General features: G+C 43.5%; 1 protein-coding gene across 2 annotated transcripts in view; it reads left to right on the forward strand.

Moving 5' to 3' along the window:
- TMEM108 (transmembrane protein 108) overlaps window positions 1–20,323 on the forward strand; it is a 402,601-nt gene that overhangs the window by 379,269 nt on the left and 3,009 nt on the right. For both annotated transcript variants that reach the window (XM_033930212.1, XM_033930213.1), the window contains exon 5: window positions 7,485–7,639. In XM_033930212.1, coding sequence (XP_033786103.1) covers window positions 7,485–7,639 — 155 coding nt within the window. The remainder of the gene's footprint in view (window positions 1–7,484; window positions 7,640–20,323) is intronic.

Here is a 20,323-nt window from a genome sequence, read left to right on the forward strand (position 1 = left end):
TGCTGCTGCACCCAATGGGGGACAGGAGGAGGAAGAGAAATGTTCTGCTGCTGCACCCAATTTTTGGGGGGAGGAGGGGGAAGAGAAATGCTGGGGAGAGAGAGGGGATAAGGAACACCAGGGACAGGAGAGAAAAGAGATGCCAAGACCATGGTAGGAAAGGAAAGGAGCTACCAGACCATGGGGGAGAGATGTCATGGGGGGAGGGGGAGGAGGCAGATGCCAGACCAGGTGGAAGGAAGGAGAGAAAGGAAGGAGAAGAGATGCTAGATAATGGAGTGGGAGGGGGAGACGTAAAGAGAGGAGAGAGATGCCAGGGCATGGGGGGAAGGAAGGGAAACTAAAGGAGACAAAATGCCAGACCAGAGGGAAAGAAAGGAGAGGAGGTGTCAGAGGGAGAGATAGGAGGGAGATGCCAGGGCATGGGGGGGAGAGGAGGGAAGGAGATAGATGCCAAACCATGGGGTGGAGTGAGAAGGAAGGAAAGGAGAAGAGAGAGATGCCAGAGCAAAGGGGAGGGGGTGAAGCCAAAATAAATCATGTACAAAGGAGAGAAACAGGATATACAGTTTATTGAAGGGACATAGAAAGAGGGAAGATTACATTACATTACATTACATTACTGGCTTATATTCCGCCTGTACCTTGCAGTTCTAAGCGGATTACATCAGAAAGATAGCTGGACATTTCCAGGAAGAGAAATACAATTAAAGAAGTTGGTCCTAGTACAACAAAAAAGATAGCTGGACTTTTCCAGTAAAAGGAATACAATTGAAGGCGTAAGGTCTAAAGCAATTTTGATGAGATGATTCTAAGAGGGGGTGAGAGGGGAAAAGGGAGGGATTAGGACATTTGGGTGAATTTCTTGAATAGTAGGGTCTTGATTTCTTTGCGGAAAGCCTTGAGGTCAGTTGAAGCTGTCAGTAGGTTGGTGATGGTGGGATCCAGTTTAGCTGCATGTGTTGCTAGTAAGTTGTCATACATCTTTTTGCGTTTAGTTCCTTTAAAAGGGGGGGTAGGAGAAAGGGGATTGGGTTCTCCTCTGTCTGGTTGAGAGGTACCTGTTTAGACGGTTGTTTAGGTGGGTGGGTGCCGTTCCGTTTAATGTTTTGAATAACATGCAGTATAGTTTGAATTGGATGCGGGCTTGTATTGGAAGCCAGTGTAAGTCTAGGAAGGCGTTGGTGATGTGGTCAAATTTTCCAAGGGAATAGATCATTCTGAGGGCAGTGTTCTGCACTGTCTGTAGTTGTTTTATTAGGTAGGTGGGACAGGAAAGGTAGAGGATATTGCAATAATCCAATAGACTTAGGACTAGGTATTGGACTATGAGTCTGAATTGTTCTTTTTCAAAGAATTTTCTGATTTTGCGAAGGTTGCGCATGGTGAAGAATGCTTTTTGTGTGATTTTGTTGATTTGCACCTGAAGAGTGCAACCTCTGTCTACTGTTACTCCAAGGAGTTTGAGAGTGGGTTGTAAGGGATATTTGGTGGTTTTTATTTCTAGCTCAGTTATAGAAGGGGTTTTGGCCTTTTCAAGCAGTAGAAATTTAGTTTTATCTGGGTTGAGCTTCAGTTTGTGTTCTGTCATCCATTTTTCCACTGCTTCTAGAGTTTTTTTCAGGATGCCTGATTTGGTGGGGTCTTGTGTGTCAAAGGGGAGGAGTATGGTGATATCGTCTGCATAGCTGAATGAAGTTACTTTGAGTTTGTCTAACAGGGTACCGAGGGAGGAAATGTAAAAATTGAAGAGCATGGGTGACAGTGGGGAACCTTGGGGTACTCCGCAGGGATTGGTCCAAGGCTCCGATATAAGATCCTTTGCTTTTACTCTGTATGTTCTTGTTTTAAGGAATCCTTGAAACCAATTGTATACTTTCCCTGAGATCCCTATTGCTTCTAATATCTGAAGAAGTATAGTGTGGTCGACCAGGTCAAATGTGGCAGAGAGGTTGAGTTGAATTATCAGCATCCTAGCAGTGTCTCAGTGCTGTGGTTCGATCTGAACCCCGATTGAGTTGGGTGAAGTAGGTTGTGGTCTTCAAGGTAGTTGGTGAGGTATTTGGCAACCAGACCTTCTATTAGTTTAACATATAATGGAATTGAGGCGATGGGTCGGTAGTTGGAGGGGGTGTCTATTGGTCCTTTGGGATCTTTCAGTATTGGGGTGATTATGATTTCCCCTAGGTCTTGTGGGAATTGGCCTTCCGTGAGAGTTGTTTGGATCCATATGGAACAGAGAGGGTGGACAGTGGATGCAAGGGGTAAAGAGAGAGGGCACAAGCTGTGTGGAAGGGGCAAAGAGAGGGCAGATGTTGCATGGAAGGGAGAGAGGACAAATGCTGTATAGAAAGAAAAGAGCAAAGAGAAGATGATTAAAGCAGAAACGACAAAAGGTAGAAAGATTTTTTTGTAGAATCAAGTAGTATTGTAACTGAATTGATAAAATTTTATAAACAGGAAATGGAAATAAGGCAATTTTTTGGACTAAACCCTTTTCCTCAGGTCAGGACAGGATACCATAACAGTACTGTTCTGAAGAAAGATTTGGCCTCTGAAAGCTAATTGAAAAATGGATTAGTCCAATAAAATTGTATTTTCTTATTTCTCATTTGTTTTATTTTTATTTGTTAATTTGAAAAGTGGTGATGGTTATGTATCAGTTTTTTCAAATTTACATCTACTGTCTTTATATTTTGCACCGTATTAGAGGATATGTGTTACTGTTTTTGTGGTGTTGTAGTGTTGCATTGTATGCAGAGTCAGGTTTCTTGGCGGTTCAGTTTAACTTTTGTCTACATATTTCTATTTTAGTTTGTGATTATTCCATATTGGGCGAGGGTGTATCTCTGTTCTGTGTGTATGGAAACATAAGAATTGCCATCTCCAGATCAGATCCTGGGTCCATCAAGTCCGGTGATCCGCATACGTGGAGGCCCCACCAGGTGTACCCTGGCATAGTTTTAGTCCCCATATCACTCTATGCCACTCTTAAGGAGATGTGCATCTAGTTTACCCTTAAATCCTAGAATGGTGGATTCTGCAATTTCTTCCTCTGGGAGAGCATTCCAGGTGTCCACCACTCGCTGTGTGAAACAGAACTTCCTGATATTCGTCCTGGACCTGTCCTCCCTCAGCTTCAGTCTATGTCCTCTTGTCCGTGTCACACTGGACATTGTAAATAACTGCTTTCCCTGCTCCATTTTGTTGAATCCTTTCAGTATTTTGAAAGTCTCGATCAGATCCCCTCGCAGTCTCCTCTTCTCAAGGGAGAACAACCCCAGTCTCCTAAGTCGTTCCTCATAGTCCAGGTTCTCCATACCTTTCACCAACTTCGTTGCTCGTCTCTGCACCCTCTCTAGCAGTTTTATATCCTTCTTTAGGTATGGAGACCAATGCTGGACGCAGTATTCCAGGTGCAGTCTGACCATGGCTCTGTAGAGCGGTATTATAACTTTCTCTGATCTACTCGTAATTCCCTTCTTTATCATGCCTAGCATTCTATTTGCTTTCTCTGCTGCGGCAATCGCACATTGCGCCGACGGTTTCAGGGTCCTATCTATCAATACACCCAGGTCCTTTTCCTGTTCGGTCTTTCCCAGAGTTACACCTGATATACTATACTTGTGATCTTTATTTTTTCTGCCTAAATGCATCACTTTGCATTTTTCCACATTAAAATTCATCTGCCATTTATCTGCCCACTTCTCCAATTGATTCAAGTCGCTCTGGAGTTCCTCGCTGTCCTTCTGCGATCTGATTGCCCGGCATAGCTTTGTGTCATCTGCAAACTTGATGATTTCACTGGATGTTCCTTCTTCCAGGTCATTTATGAAAATATTAAATAAGATGGGTCCAAGTACTGAGCCCTGAGGTACACCGCTATTCAATTTTTCCCATTCTGAGAACTTCCCATTTATGCCCACTCTCTGTTTTCTGTTCTCTAGCCATTTGCCTATCCATCTTAGTATATCTCCCTCTATTCCATGGCCTTGTAAAAGAACATAGTTTTCAGTTGGCATTGACTGCAGGATCAATTGACTGTGCGTGATGTGGCTTGTTTAGTTTTACAATGTATGTGTTGGTGTTCTAGTGCTCACTGCAGTGTTTAAGGTGCTGCCTTTTCCTAGGTGCACTCTTGTTGTGCGATATGTGGATTGTTACTAAAAATCATATTTTTCATATAGATGGGGGTGTCAAAAAAATGATGGGCCCTGGGTGTCACATATGCTAGGTACGCCACTGATCTTAACTAATTTTGTGTAGAGAAGATTGATGTTTGTGGGGTTCGATGCGCCAATGGGGTAGATGAGCTGAATGTCGTCAGCATATGCAAAAGCAGTGAGACCAATGGATTGACATAGTGTTAGTAAAGGGGCCAGATAAATGTTAAAGAGAATGAGGGACAGTATAGATCCCTGAGGAATCCCAAAGTTGTTTATGAATGGTGAAGATGTGGTATTATTGAATGAGACTATTTAATAGAGGTGCGATCAGAGAAATGTGAGTTGAACCATTCGAGGATTTGTTCAGAAAAGTCCACTGCAGCTAATCTTTGAAGTAGGAGTTGATGATCTATTGTATCAAAGACGGCAGAAAGGTCCAAGGAGACATGAATGACTGATTTGTGATGGTCCAGGTAATTGTTGTTAAACCTAATAGAGCATGTTCCGTGGAATGATTTTTGCAAAACCCAATCTAATTAGGGTGGATTTTTATATCAACAAAATCTGAGATTTGATTAAATATGATCTTTTCTGTATAATTTCACGAGGAAGATTGGCTATAGGTCTGTAATTTGAACATTCTTGGGTATTTTCTTTGCTGTTTTTAATTGTAGGGTGGATGATAACATATTTCCAGACATTAGGCATCGTAGCTGTGGTAAGACATTTGTTAATTAGTTTTTAAATGTATGGGCCAAAGATGGAAAAAATATACATACATAATATACAGTTAACAGGCTGCAATTTGCCATAAGATTTTTCAATACAAGTTTTTATCTTAACATGAAACATACTAGGAATCTAATAGCAATATACATAATATACAGTTTACAGGTTTAATTTAACTCTGATAATAATATTTGTTGTGAACTGCATTAATAGGTTTTCCTCCAAAGCGGTATATCAAGTTCTTAATAAACTTAAACTAAATTTTCATATTATCAGATCTACAAGACTTATGGCCTAATAGTTAGAGCAGTGGCATAGGGTGGACCTTGGGGGCTTGAGTCTCCCCAATTTGGTTTCAGTCCCCCCTTTCCTCAAGTGAGGCATCGTCTTCTACTTTGGCTGGCAGGGATCCCAGAGCCTCACCAACGAAGTCCTTCTCAAGCCATAGTCTGCCTTATTTCTAGGGCTGTCGCCGCACTGGTACCTTTCCCACACATGTTTGTTTTTTTTGAGAAACTGTCACAACACACGTTCTCCAGTAAAAGTTAATGGGCTCAGCTTTCTCCGTTCAATTGCTTGCCGGTTGTGGCAGCATTTTTGACTCCTCTCCTTCCTGATTGACAAGGGGTTACTGATGAAGGGGCATTTTGAAGCCCCGAAACCAGGCTTGGTTGGACCTGGTTATGAGGTTCTGTAGGAATACTGCTCTCCTCGCTTTTCAACTGATAACGGACGCATTTTCAAGCTAAGTCTGAGATTTTTGTTAGGAGTTGGCTGGGGGGCTCTTTCAGCAGGACATCCTGCTTTACTTATGCACTTGTATGATTGAACTTTTAATATCACTGTTTAAGTTCTAACACTATTAAATTAATTTATGCACACGTGAGGTGTCCTGTGATGGTGTGCAGGCAGAGGTGGACTAACCTGTGCCTTGTTGTATAGAGCGCTGGAGAATTTTCTTTCATACTGAGGACACCCCGTTTCACTTATTAAATTTAGTTATCGTTTAACTATTTATTGTCTTTTCACTAGTGCTTAAGTAGGCAGGTTGGTCCCCTTTAAGAACCCATTGACTTTTACTACTCTTTTTGTGTGTTTTTTTGTGAAACTGAGCATGCACAAGGGAGGCCCATCCTCACACATGTGTGAAAACTGAGCATGCACAAGGTTGGGGGCCTTGTGCAGCAGCAGTGGCCCAAGTAAAGCACCAGACTTTGGCTGGAAGAGGGTTTCCAATCACAAGGCTAGGGGCCCCTGCTAGCTCAGGTATGGTTGCAGGGGGTAGGGCTAGAGTTACCAGATTTTCCCAAAGGAAAATCTGGACCCATGGCCATGTCCCCAGCCCCACCCCTTAACTTGTTAGTGCTTCGGGACAGCATCTGCGCATGCATGGCTGCGATGTGATGACATTGTGCATGTGACATCACCGTGTTGCATCCGTGTGTTCACAGATGCTGTCCTGACATCAGACGCTTTTCAAAACCTGGACAAAGTGCCGGGTTTTGAAAAGCTGTCCGGAAATCTGGATGTCTGGTAACCATAGGTAGGGTAAACTTTTATCTCCATACACATACATTTTGGACACAGATCTCCTCCCCCCCAAAAAAAACAAAGAAACACCCCACTGAGATTTGGCTATGCCCCTGGGTTAGAGAACTCAGCTAAGAACTAGGGAAGCCAGAGTATAAACCCATTTGTGTCACTGACATTCCTTTTGATCTTGAGCAAGTCACTTTGGAAACTTTTAATTAAAGCTTAGAGCTCGCTAATAGAATTAGCATGCATCTGCAACTAGGTGGCTGGACACGTTGACAACTACTATGAGGATGATGCTGAAGCACTTGTCCAACTTCTTTTTGGATCTTTAACTCATCAAGTCGCTAGGACTCGAACTCGACCCGTTCCCTGCGGTCTACTGCACAGGGACTGCTCATGGTTCCTTCCTTGAAAATCATAGGAACCAGACGTCACGACATTTTTTCAGTTATGGCTCCCCTTACCTGGAATGCTCTTCCCTTATACATCAGAGAAGTCAAAGATCTCAACTTATTTAAAACTAACTTAAAAACTTTTCTTTTTAAAGCCTCTTTTAATCTCTAAATTAACTCTTCTTACTCATTTTATCCCAATCCTAATGTTTTTTCCCTCACCAGACACTTCTTCTCTTTTCATTATGAAAACAGTAATTTGTAACTTTTGCCCTCCTTTGTCCTTCCCTAAAGTACTCATGTTTGTCTGTAGTGTCAGTCTGTTGTTTACCCCTCTTTTAATGTTGTATACCAAACATTTCAATGTTGTATACCATATATTTTAAATGTTACTCGCTTAGTATGTAATAAGCGATTTATCAAATTTAAATAAACTTGAAACTTGAATGGCACCTAACACCCACAAATGCTAAGTAGCCCATTTTATACCTCTGGGCTTTTTAACATTTAGTGAACACTAACTTTAGTAAATGGGACCCGTTATTTGCCATTGCCTCAGCTAACCAGTTAGATTATACATTTTTATCACTGTACAGTGCTACATATATCCAGTAGTGCTATAAAACTGATATATTATATTATTATTAATCTGTATTCACAGCTGTTCTGCTGACAGTGTGCTGCATGAGGAGGAAGAAAAAGACATCGAACCCAGAGAACAACCTGAGCTATTGGAACAATGCTATAACTATGGACTACTTCAACCGGCATGCGGTGGACTTACCAAGAGAGATTCAGTCCCTGGGAACATCCGAGGTGATGTATTATGTCTATACTAGTCTTTAAGCCCGTTACATTAACGAGTGCTAGAATAGATGTGTGTGTCTGTCTGTCTGTCTCTCTCCTTAGCCGCTTTCTGTCTGTCTGTCTGTCTCTCTCCTTAGCCACTGTCTGCCTGTCTGTCTGTCTCTCTCCTCGGCTATCCACCACCACCCCTTGCCTGCTCCCCCTGTCCAGCAGTAGTGCTTTCTTTCTGTCTCTCTCTCCTTGGCCGCTGTCATTTTTTCTTTCTTTCTCTCTCTCTTTGGCCACTATCTGTCTTTCTTCCTGTCTCTCTCTCTCTCTCCTTGGCTGCTTTCTGTCTGTCTTTCTTTATTTTTGTCTCTCTCCTTGGCTGCTGTCTGTCATTCTTTCTTTTTGTCTCTCTCCTTGGCCGCTGTCTGTCATTCTTTCTTTCTCTCTCCCTCCCGCTGTCTATCTTTCTTTCTGTCTGTGTCTCTCCCTGGGCCCCTTTGTCTGTCTGTCTGTCTCTCTGGCCCCCCTGTCTGTCTCTTTCTTTCTTTCTCTCTCTCTCCTTGGCCACTGTCTTTTTTTCTTTGTCTCTCTCCTTAGCCGCTATCTTTATGTTTGTCTTTCTTTCTGTCTGTCTCTCTGGCCCCCTGTCTGTCATACTTTCTGTCTGTGTCTCTCCCTGGCCCCCTGTCTGTCTGTCTTTCTTTCTTTCTCTCTCCTTGGCCGCTGTCTGTCTGTCTTTTTTTTTTCTGTCTCTCTCTCTTTGGCCGCTGGCTGTCTATCTCTCTGGCCCCCTGTCATTCTTTCTCGGTGTCTCTCCCTGGCCCCCTGCCTGCCTGTCTCTCTATATTGCGCCATGCCTGCCTGTCTCTCTGTGGCCCCTTCTGTCTCTCTCCCCCCAGAGCAAGCCAAGATTGCTGTCTGGCCCCCAGCACACCCCTCCCCCCCAAGCAGCCCCCTTTCCCTCTTCCCCTCCACTTCCCAGTGCAGCAGTAGCAACATTTTTCCACTTCCTTTACATTGTGTAATTCTTACCAGCATGGGAGGACTCATTCATTCGACTAAACACCTCTTCTGACAGCCGGATGCCTCACAGCACCCACACCCTGTCCACGTTGAAGGACACCCTCCTGCCATTGCCCTCGCCACCACTTATCACTGCCGCTTGCGCCGCAAACTGCCGCAAATCAAACACGGCCACGGAGGCAGGGATCACGCCATTGTAAGTGCGCATGCGCACTTAGGGTTTTATTAGAGAATTTATTACTACTGTATGCTTATTAGAGGAATGGGGAAGTAGTGTAATGGCTAGTGCAGTGAGCTGAGAACCTGAGGAAACTGAGTTGAATTCCCACTGCTGCTCCTTGTGTCTCTGAGCAAAAGACACAATCTCTATGGACTTCGGGGCAGTTATCGCAGCGGCAGCCACTAGTTTGGCTTTGCGAAAGGGGGGGAGGGTTTAACCCTCCATTGCCCCAGATACAAAACCCTTACATTGTGAGTCCACTAGGGACAGAAAAAGTATCTGCATACAATATATATAAACCATTTTGGTTGTACCATATGATATCAAACCTTTGACTCTTTATGTTTGTTAGATTCTTAATATACAGCCATTCTGTGGTATAACCAAAGCAATTTATATTCATTATATGCAAGAGCTTTTTCTATCTCTGTTGAGTTCACAGTCTACGTTTTATACTTTGTCCTGTAAAAGAAGTGGGCCTACTTATACAGGAATATTATTTTATTAAATTGTACTAAATAAGCTTAGAATATTCAGTGTTGAAATATAGATGATTTTATTTTACTGCACTGATTCAAGGTTTACTTTTAAAATTTAAAGAGATAACTATGCTTGGTAAATGCATTGCAAGTAGTGTTTCTCAACCCAAACAAAACTGCATCTCTGTCAGGATTGGCATTAGGGGAGGCTACCAGAGTAATTGTCCAGGCTCTGTGCTATTAGGCAAATGACCAGAGCTGGCCTGCAGATGAAAGAAACATAGCACAGTCCCAAAACTGTTGGCAGAGATATTCAGGTAGTGCTGGAACCACTAGCAGGGCCAATCCCAGGCTGATACCCTTGGCAAATCATCAGCTTTGTGCCTCCCCCCTTTTAGTCTAGCATCTCCCTTTCCCTTCTCTTCCCCCTTCTTCCCAAATGTCTAGGATCACTCCTTCCCTTCTCTCTTCTTCCCAAATATCTAGCATCACTCCTTCTCTTCCCTTCTCCCCCCTTCCCAGATGTCCAGCATCACCCCATTACTTTTCTTTCCTTTCTGTGTTCAGAATTGCCCATCCCTTCTCCATCATCACCACTTCCCTTATCTTCCCCCACCCTCAATGTCTAGAATCACTTCTTCCCTTCTCGCTCTCCTTTCCCTCCTTAGTACCCAGCATCACCTCTTCTGTCCAACCTAGTTTGCCTAGTGGTAGGGCTGGCCCCTAACAGTAAGACTAAAATTCAGCATGGGTCCTGTAAGCCAATATAAGCTCATAGATCCTGAGACAGCCCCTAAGTGTGGGACTTGCCTATGACCTATCCATATGTACAGCTGCATCCATATGTACATCCATATGTACAGCTATGGGGGGCTGCATACTAAGCTTGTAGAATACCACTTAGCACCCAACAGGCACTTATGCAGGTGAATGTAATATTTACATGCATAAATACTAGTATTCTGTAATCTTAGGATTTGAGATTCAAAAAGGTTAACCAGGCAAGAGACTAAGCATTGACCAGAACCCACATAAAAGGAAACAGGTACTTCCAACCTCTGTTCCCCCAGTTTTGATGCTCCCCGAATCTACTTTCCCCCTTCCTTCCTCCCCAACTAGACCCTCACTCCCACTCACATGAAAGGTCTACCCCTAGTGGTAGTACTGCCACCCTTTGTGGTGCTGAGTATCAAAAAGATGGCATTGACTGTTAGCCACAACGTCAAGTACATTAACATGAAGGACCTCCAGGTGAGTCCCGGGGATGGCTAGAGGGTTACAGAGGTAGGGAGAGAGGCTTTGCAAAGGACATAAGTATTTAGTGGGGCCTCAAAGGGGATAAAGAATGTGAGGCTATAAATTGGGGAGGATCAGAAAGTTATGATACAGATGTTCTTTCCAGGACAATCCATATAGCTTTTTCCTTTCCTCAGGTTCCTTGCATTTCTGTCGCTCTGACATTATTTTTCACAAACAGCACTACTCCTCCACCTTTTTGGTTCTCCCTATCCTGCCTAAAAATATATTAATCCACGGGAATCACCATGTTTCTGTAATAGCAACAATGCCTTCCTCAAACATCAGGGCTTGAACTCTTAAACCTTTTTTTGCTTAGACTACGGGCATTTGTGCATACTGCTTTCCATGTGTTATTAAATTAATTTAGATGCTTTTCACTATTAACATTACTTTCATGTTTTTGATGGAGGTGACTTTCTGAATTCCTGTTATTCCTTTTGTCACCCCTATCTTCTAGTTTAAATGTCTAGAATCATACTGTATTAATTTCTGTCTAAAGATCTATTTCCCCAACTCAGAAAGATGTAGTCCATCATTTCAGTGCAGCCTGCTATTTTTCCATGTACTGCCCTATCCACTTATGTATCTAAAACCTGCTTCTTTACACCAGGCTTCAAGCCACTTATTGAACCCCTTTTTGGGGGTTTTATGAAGCCTTTCCTCTCCCTTGCCTTATGTATAGGGTTACCATAGGGCTCGATAAACCCAGATGTCTCAATCTGTCCTCCTTACTTCCATTGCTTTCAATGGAAGCAAAACCTGAACGTCTTTAATTCGTCCTCCTTTTTCTGGAGCCTTATGGTAACCCTACTTATGTAGAAACATCAGAAAAAGATACACTCTGAACCAAAGCCTTGAGACCCTCCCCAAGCTTCTGGAACACTCTCTGTGCTCTAAATTTGATATTGTTGACGAGGTCATTTGCCCCCATGTGGATTACAATACCATTACACACATTAGAACACTTACTTTCTTCTCGGACCACATTCAGTATGGTTGTATGTCTGGTAGCAGAAGGCATTTCACTACATTGGGACCCTTGAACTGTGTTCTTTAATGCCTCTTATAATGGAGTCTCCTACAGTAAGAGTTTTCTGCTTCAAGCCAATTTGTCATTGTTTTTGGAAGGTCAAATAGCCTGAGCCACACTCCTTGCCTGTGGCTTCACCTCAGTACTTCTTTTCTAATCATTGTAATGTTCCAGTGCAGCTAGCAGTACTTTTTAGTTGTTTGGGGGGGGGGGGGGGAAGAGGAGAGTTGTGCACCATTTTCTGAGCATTGGAGGGACTCGCTAATGGCCTAATTTTAATACAGAGCCGGTGGTGCATTAAATTTCACGGATAGCTGGCTTTTGTGCAACATAGCCAGCTAGCCGCTAAGTGCTAATATTCAGCGACCATCTTGCACTGAATATTAGCATTTAGCCAGCTACCATATATACTCGAATATAAGTCGATCCGAAAATGTCGAGACCCTCTTTTAACCCCCAAAAAGGAGGAAAAATGGTTGACTCGAATATAAGTTGGGCGGATTAATATTCAAGTGCCCTGCCCTGTCTGGCTCTGCACCCAGCTCCCTTTCTGCCAGGCATTGCACCCACCACCCTTCTCTCCCTTCCCTGTCAAGGCATTGCACCCAGCTCCCTTTCTGCCAGGCATAGCACCCAGCACCCTTCCCTCCCTCCCATCAGGCATTGCACCCAGCCCCCTTCCTTCCCTCCCTCCCCTGTCAGGCATTGCATCCAGCCCCCTTCCTTCCTTCCCTCCCCCATCAGACTCTGCACCCTCCCTACCTTCCAGGCTCTGCAGTCTGCCGCCCTCCCTATCCTAGCCTCAGGCTCATACCTCTTCTGATGATCGTCGATGGAGGTGCAGCGGGAAGGAGCAAACTTTCCAAGTTCCTGCCCCGCTGTTAACTGGCTGCCTATGAGCATCTTTGGCCATTGAGAAGAAGCACAAGCAAGCATGCGATTTTGCACTGCTGCTCAGTGCTGAGCAGCTTCCGTAATGGCTCCTGCGAATTCTTGCAGCCAGTTAACAGCGGGGCAGGAACTTGGAAAGTTCACTCCTGTTCGCTGCACCTCCACCGATGATCATCAGTAGAGGTATGAGCCTGAGGCTAGGACAGGGAGGGCGGCAGACTGCAGAGCCTGGCGGTGGCCTGCAATAATTTTGGAAGAGGAGTAGAGGTGGTGACCTGAATATAAATCAGGACCCCCATTTTTGGGCCAATTTTTTGGCCCAAAAATCCCGGTTTATATTCGAGTATATATGGTAAGTGTTATTTAACCAGCCAGAAGCTGTTCCTGGACAGTTAAATAGTATGGAATATCGGCTGTAAATACATAGAATAGCACCTAAATGTAGTTACATGTGTAACTGAAATTGGTGCAAATTAACTCCACTTAAGGGTCATTATTGACAGTTAAAGCCAATTAGTATCCACTTAAACAATTACATGAGCACAATTTTGCACCCATGTTTGTAGAATAAGGGAGATAGTGGCTGAATATGATGGACAGGGTCTGTAGTTGGATGGTTGGCCCGTTGCTCCTTTGGGATCTTTTAGGATCAGAGTTATGATGATTTTGCTGAGGTCTTGTGGGAAAAGGCCATCTGTGAGTAAAGTTTGTATCCACTGTAGGAGCAGGGAGCAAAATAGTGTATTGGAGGTTTTCAATAGGTATGGGGGGACAGTGGTTAAGGTCACAGGCTGCATGGCTGTATTTATTATAAAGTTTGTTGAGGTCTAACCAATGTATAGGTGAGAAGTGGGACCAGGTTCTGTGTGCTGCAACTGATTCTTTCTCTGTGGGGGGAGTTGCGATTTCTTCTAGGTGCATAGGTGTTCTATTGAACATGGCTCTGATAGTTGCGATCTTGTTTTTGAAGAATGCGGCTAAGAGTGTGGCTGAGGGAGGGGGGGAGTTGTTATTGGTCAGGTAGGGTATGGTGTCTGTGAGTTCTTTTAGTAATCGGAATAACTTTTTTCTGTCTTGGGATTCTTCTCCTATTTGCTTTGGGTAGTATGTCTTTCTTTTTTTGTTTGTATTTTTGGTTCAGTATTCTCCATGCTATTTTAGTGGAATCTTGGCTACTTTTTCTCCATTTTCTTTCTAGTTGTCTGCATTGCCTTTTGAGCAGGAGTAGTTTGTTGTTGAACCATTTGTCTGATTTTCTATGGATTCTGGTTTTGGGTTGTTCTGACACTAGCTCATCTAGAGTTGCTGTACTTAGATCGCTCCATTGTGAGATGAAGTCTTTGGGATTGTAATCTTGGATTATGGTGTCTGTTTTTGTCCAGAATTTAGTGGGGGGGGGGGGGGGGGTCGATGTATTTACGTGAGTTGTAAGTTAATTTTTGAGTAATTGGTTTGCTTTTGTTTTTGGTCCAGTTGATTTTGAAGGAGTAAGTATAGTGATCTGACAAGTTCCTGCTCAACTGGAAAGTACGCAGGTGAGACTGGGCTCATTTAGAGCACTGGTCTTTGAGGGAAGGCCCCAGCAGGGCAGGCGGTAAGCAGCCTGTTCAGAGCGCTGCCTCTGCTGACCAGCCACCACCACAACTGATGCTGCTTTAGTAGGCAGGGAGATATGTCAGGTCTCATCCATGGGGAGGAGATTGTCACTAAATCAGTGTGTTTCATTTTTTTGGACAACGAATCATTTCACCAAAATGAATCAGTGAATTGATTTGAATCAGCAAATCGGGCAGCACTACTGCTCATGGATGTATCTTACAGACTACTTCTAAGGGGCTCTTGTACTGCACCTTAAAATGGCTTACTGTGAGGCATGCTTAAGTGTCCTAAATTAAGGGCTCCTTTTACAAAGGTGTGCTAGCATTTTTAGTGCACGCACAAGATTAGCGCACGCTATAGAGTGCGCTAGCTGAAAAGTTACTGCCTGCTTAAAAGGAGGAGCGCACGCTAAAACCACTAGCGCACCTTTGTAAAAGGAGCCCTAAGTTTTGCATGCAGTAACCATGTGCTAAAAAAGAAAAATGTATTTATTAACGCTGGGGAGAAGAGTGGATGCAGCTATGGTAATTGATTAGCACACGAGCCCATAGGGCCGGATTCTATAATTAGCGCTTAAAAAGATAGGCACTTACTACATATCAATCACATTTAGGCGCTCATTACAGAATCGTGCTTAGTGGCACAGATCTTAAAACTTAGGCATCTGTAATATAGACCAGGGTTTAAAGGCCTACATTATAGGTGCCTAAGTCCTTTAGAAAATCGGGCCTAGCGTTACCTAAGCCTTTCTCTGCTCCTAAATAGGCCTACTTTGGTGTTAGTTCCTGCTAGTCACCATGTAATAGGTGCCTATCTTTTGTAGAACTGTGCCTAAGAAGGCAGGCGCCTATAACTCAATATTTTTTTTCCCAATTGAGCTTGATAAAGTTCATTATTGAAGCCTATTTACTAATTGTTAGCTACCTAACTTTAGGCACCTCTTATAGAAGTTCCCCCTTACTGCCTACAAAATAGGTAAGTGCTGACGCATAATGGCCATGGGCTAATGGGAAAACTAGTGCGGAAAAGTTATTGCGGAAATGTCAAAACTGGCCATTTATTGGCAGCACTAAAAGTGGCCTTCGTACATGGGAAAGACTTGCACTGGGGCTAGCAAAGGCCACTCTTGTTTAGAGAGGATTCATAACTAAGGGCTCCTGATACTAAGGTGCACTAACGGATTTAGCTCATGCTAACAATTGGCGCACACTAAACGCTAAGAAGCCCATTTTATTTCTATGGGTTTCTTAGCATGTAGCGCACTTTAAATATAGTAGCCCTCTTTAGCAGAAGGGCCCCTTTAAAAAGGTCAGTTTAATCGATGACAACAAAGGACTTCAGTGGTCCTACCCGTCTCCAATGCAGAGTCGGTAATTCTGTTATGTGTGTTTGTGGATTGCCAACCTTCATTACTCTGTTCTTTATACATTATGCCTAATAATTAAAAAAAAAGCATTGTTTAATTTGGAAGAGGAAGTGGTTTGTTGAAATTGAAGTTTAATCAGGACAGTAGTGTACATAGGGTATGCGTTACCCGGGGTCCATCATTTTTTGACACACACCACCCCCATCTTTTGTACGCCAGTGCCTGTGAGTCATAAATAATCCCTCATTCAATATATTCACATCAAAACAAATCAAAAAGTTCATTAAAAAAATTTTTTTTATAACCATTAGAAGAGAGCCAGAGCCATGCTCTATAATTCAGAGCCACTCGTTCTTGAATGCTTCCCAGTTTTAATCATCAGTCCAATTTTGTTAAATAAAACCTGACTTTAAACCCAAACTATGAAAGGTTAGGCACGACACTGTTCAAGATGGTGGCAGGACAAGAAGGATGCTGAATTTCTCCTCGAATCAGGTAAGTATTGTTAACCCAGAGGTTCCGCCTGTATTAGAGGCTTCTAGTAGAGGGGTCTTTGTGCTGGGTGTCCTGACTCAATGTGTCCTGGTAGTGCCCTGAATCTGATAGCCCCTGGGAAGGATCTGGAGAACTGAGAATTTTTGCTGGTGGGGGTAAAGAATAGGGAGCTGGGGTTGCGAGTCTGGCCAGCCTTTTATTTTTTTTTGTAATGATTCCCTTCCTGTCAGTGCATGAGCCAATCATTGCTCATGCACTGATAGGAATGAAAATATATATTACTCACAATGCAGATTACCATGGCTGTTTTTCCCGATAGTGCACGTTTTTTAGTGCCTCAGTCATTTGCATGCTATCAATTGAGTGAATCTGGAGTAAATTTTTTTAGCATGTTTGTAGTTTGTTAGACCACTGTGTGCTGAAGCTTACAACACCATTCTAACATACAATTTATTTAATGAAAAGGCAAGTTTGAGTTAATTGAAAACTGAACAGTTGATGCAAATTGAATTATTTGACAGGGAGGGAAGGAAGGAGAAGGAAGACCAAGAAATGGAGAAAAGAGGCAAAAGAGATGCTATTCATAGAGGGATTTCTTCTCTAACTACTTATCAAGGGGGGGAGGGGAGCTGTCAATGCAGAAAGCTGGCTTCTAACCGTGCACTGCACGGGACTCACCTGGCTGCGAAGAGAACAAAAGAGATCAGCGTTCTGGCACCTGGGGGTCACAGCGCCCAGGCAAGGTCAGCCAAGCCGGTCTCTTGACGTCAGCTCCAATGATGACCAATGGCTGAGAACGCTGTCTGGTGGCGTCATGAAGGGGGCGGGATAGAGCCAGATCAGGAGGGCGTGCACCCGGGGCGGTACGCCCACCCTTGGTACGCCACTGAATCAGGATAATTTCTGTCTTTCGTATCCAGTGCAGTTTATCTTTCTCCTCCTCCTTTTCTCATTACTCACCATCTCTCACCTAATATTCCCACTCCTTCTTCTATCACTCTCCTGCCTTTTTTCTTTTCTCCATTCCACCTCCCCAGTACTCTCTCTTGTTCTGTTATTGTCCCTCCTTACCTCTGGATATTCATCAGAAATGGAATATGAGTTTTGTTTGACATGAAATATTTTAGAGGACAGCAAAGTTCAGCTTACCAACACTCTATTAGAATCATATTTATAGATCGCCATCCTCAACAAAACCATCTAAAGTGATTTACAGCTTACAAAAACAAGAATCAATTACAATTAAAACAAATCATCAATATCAAAGCTATCTTGCTTTATGGGCTTCTGTTTTTTTAACACAAGGATGACCCCTCAGCCAGCAATACCGCTGATTACATGGCCATGTCATATTTTCATTTATAATGTTTTAAATTTTATGGAACCAGTTCCTGTAATATTTGAGCATTTAGCATATTATTCTTTGAAGTTTATCTCTGTTATTTATTACATTCATTTATTTATTCATATATAATGTTACTATCAAGTGTCCTTTGGTTTATGTTCATTTTTCCAATCAGTATTTGCTCTCTCAAAGATTTTTTATAGTACATTAATTCCAACTAGTTTGTAATCAGTGCCCAGACAAGGCATAAAATATAGCAAAGTACATGAAAATGCCTAAAGAACCATTTGCAATAGTGTTAAAGTCAATTACTGAAATAACATAGAATAAAAAAATAAAAAATAAAAATGCACACTCATAGTGGCACTTACACTAAAGGGCATTAAGTCTTAGCGCACGATTAGGACGCAAAAACAGGCTACCATAGAAATGATTAAAGCATTTTGCAGTATTCTACCATTAACTAAGGAGGCCCTATCTGTTTGTATTTATTTTTCAAAAATATTTTCTGGAGTGGGTGTGTCATAAGTGGAGAGGGGGTAGTCTCGCATTCTCCATGGACAAGCAGTATAAGTCAGCCCCACTTTTGGTGATATCATCTACGTTCCCAATTCGGAATTGCTCTCCCAGAGCTCAGGTGAGGCTTCCGGGAGCCTCATCTGAGCATGTGCAGGTAGCCCTATATATACCTGTGCTGGCCCTTACTAATCCAGTTTAGTTCATCCATCCTTCCCAAACGGACGGATCACAGCTCTCTGTTCAAAAACCCTCCCCAAAAAAACCAAACAACCAAAAACCCAGTAAGAAAGAAAAGAAAAGAAGAAGAATAACAGAAAACACCCGAAAAGCTTGCAGCAAAACTGGGTTTCAAGAAGTGCCCGGACTGCAAACGAAAAATGAGCTCCATGGACCCCCATGAGGTGTGTATCCGTTGCCTAGGAGCACACCTCATGGCAGCCTGCCCTCAGTGCCTAAACATTTTTCCAAGGGCTACAAGAAACCGGCTCCAAACGCTGCAGAACACGGGGGAAGACCAGCGAAGGAAGGAAAAAATGCAGCCGAAAACGACAGGCAAGACCCCTCCGGAGCACCCGACACAGAGAAGAACCTCCCTGGGACCCCAAACGGCAACCAAGGCAGCCCCAGCTTACCTGCTGCCTCAGGAAGCCCAGCAAGAACAGAGCAGACTTTTCTTGAAACTATAATGAAAGCCTCCCCAATGGCCATTCTGCGGACCGGACCAACCATGGGGGAAAACATATCTGACTAGCGTGTCATGATTAGCATGTGCTAACCAGATAACACACTTAATGCAAGAGCACTTAGCATCTTCTAAATAGGTGGTAAGTACTCCCATTGTTTTGCAGGTACCATGCACTAAAGGGAACATTAGTGCATGACCTGAAAATTTAAAAAAACAAAAAACCCCGAAACATCCTACAAAAGTGCCACGTTAAATCTGGGCTTAGTGCACAGGAAAGTCCCACATTAAAATGCACTAAGCCCAAAATGTGTGTGTAGAAATGTGTGTATGCAGGGCCTATCTTCTTAGGCACAACAAGGGTGAGAGGCACCCGAGGCGGTGGCGCTCCTTCCGCTTCTCCACCGCCACATGCTCCTTCCCCGCCCCCTCCACCCCGTGTGCACTGCTTCCCTCATACCTTTGTAACATTCCTGGCGTGAGCAGCAAACCCCAAGCTGCTATTGCACTAGTGTCGGCTCTTCCTCTGACATCACTTCTTAGGCGCAGGTCCAAAAAGTAAAATCAGAGGAAGAGCCGACACTGGCATGACAGTAGGTTGGGGGTTGCTGCTTGTGCAAGGAACGTTACAGAGGTACAGGGGGAAAGGAAGTAGTGCGCACGTGGGGGGGGTGGAGAGGACGGGTGTTGCACCCTCACCAAGACAGTGCCCGGGACGGACCGCCCTCCCTACTATGCCACTGGTGTCTAGTTCTAAAGTAGGCTTGTTTAGGGGTAGAGAAGAACTTGGGCACCTCTAAAGGACTCAGGGCTAGATTCACTAAGCAAACCGATCGTGTACCGGTCGGTTTGCACTCACTTTCCTACTACGGCTCAATTCACTAACCTTCCTCCAGATCCCATCCGCACCCTATCCAATCTGCGCATGCAAATGAGTAAAAAGGCATGTAAATTTCATAGGGCCTCGATTCATGAAACCATTTCGTCCAAACCGACTTGCCTTTCCGTTCCAAAAAGGTTCGACTGCTGAGGACCAGTCGCTTTACATCTTTGCCGACTATTCCTGCCTAGCAACTGCTGTGTACATGTTTAAGAACCCCATAAAAAAACCCTGCAAAAAATCCAAAATATATCTAAACTTTAAATATACATAAACTTTCATTCTTATGTTCTTATTTACATAAGCGTTAGAAATATTTTTTGATTTTTTTGGAATGAGCATAGCGAGCGCGGGAGTGAATCTCAGATTTGTAATGCACGTGACAAGAAAATCGCAGATTAACCCCGTGCTCTCTTTGCGCATTGTACATTTCATATATCAATGCCAAATTAAAAAAATAAATCAAAAAGAACTTAAGGACCAGCTATCCCTCCCAGCTAGATTGTCGCGTGCATCTAATGTCACGGGGTCGCCTTTGGTTGCTTCGTGCTTCACGGCAGAAAGAGCCGCACAGCCTCCTGGGATTCGTAGGCTGTATATAACAGCGTGTGATCTCAGCGCATTTAACTGCTGTGCCTTCTAGCAACTTAACAGTTCTTTTCCTGAGAGAAATGTTAAGCTGTTTGGAAGCGCGCAATAAACTTCGAGATCGATCTGTAAAAAAAAAAGGATGAACTCGAAGAATTCCACAGCTCGCTCACAAACCTCAAACGCTATTTCTCCTTAAACCTCTCCAACAAATTTTTCAAAAAGCTACAGGTCGCAGCTTATACAGCTTGCAACAACACTTAAGAAAAATAGCGGTTGGTAAAAAATA

The sequence above is a fragment of the Geotrypetes seraphini genome, chromosome 2 (assembly GCF_902459505.1).
Source record: "Geotrypetes seraphini chromosome 2, aGeoSer1.1, whole genome shotgun sequence".
Taxonomy (NCBI): domain Eukaryota; kingdom Metazoa; phylum Chordata; class Amphibia; order Gymnophiona; family Dermophiidae; genus Geotrypetes; species Geotrypetes seraphini.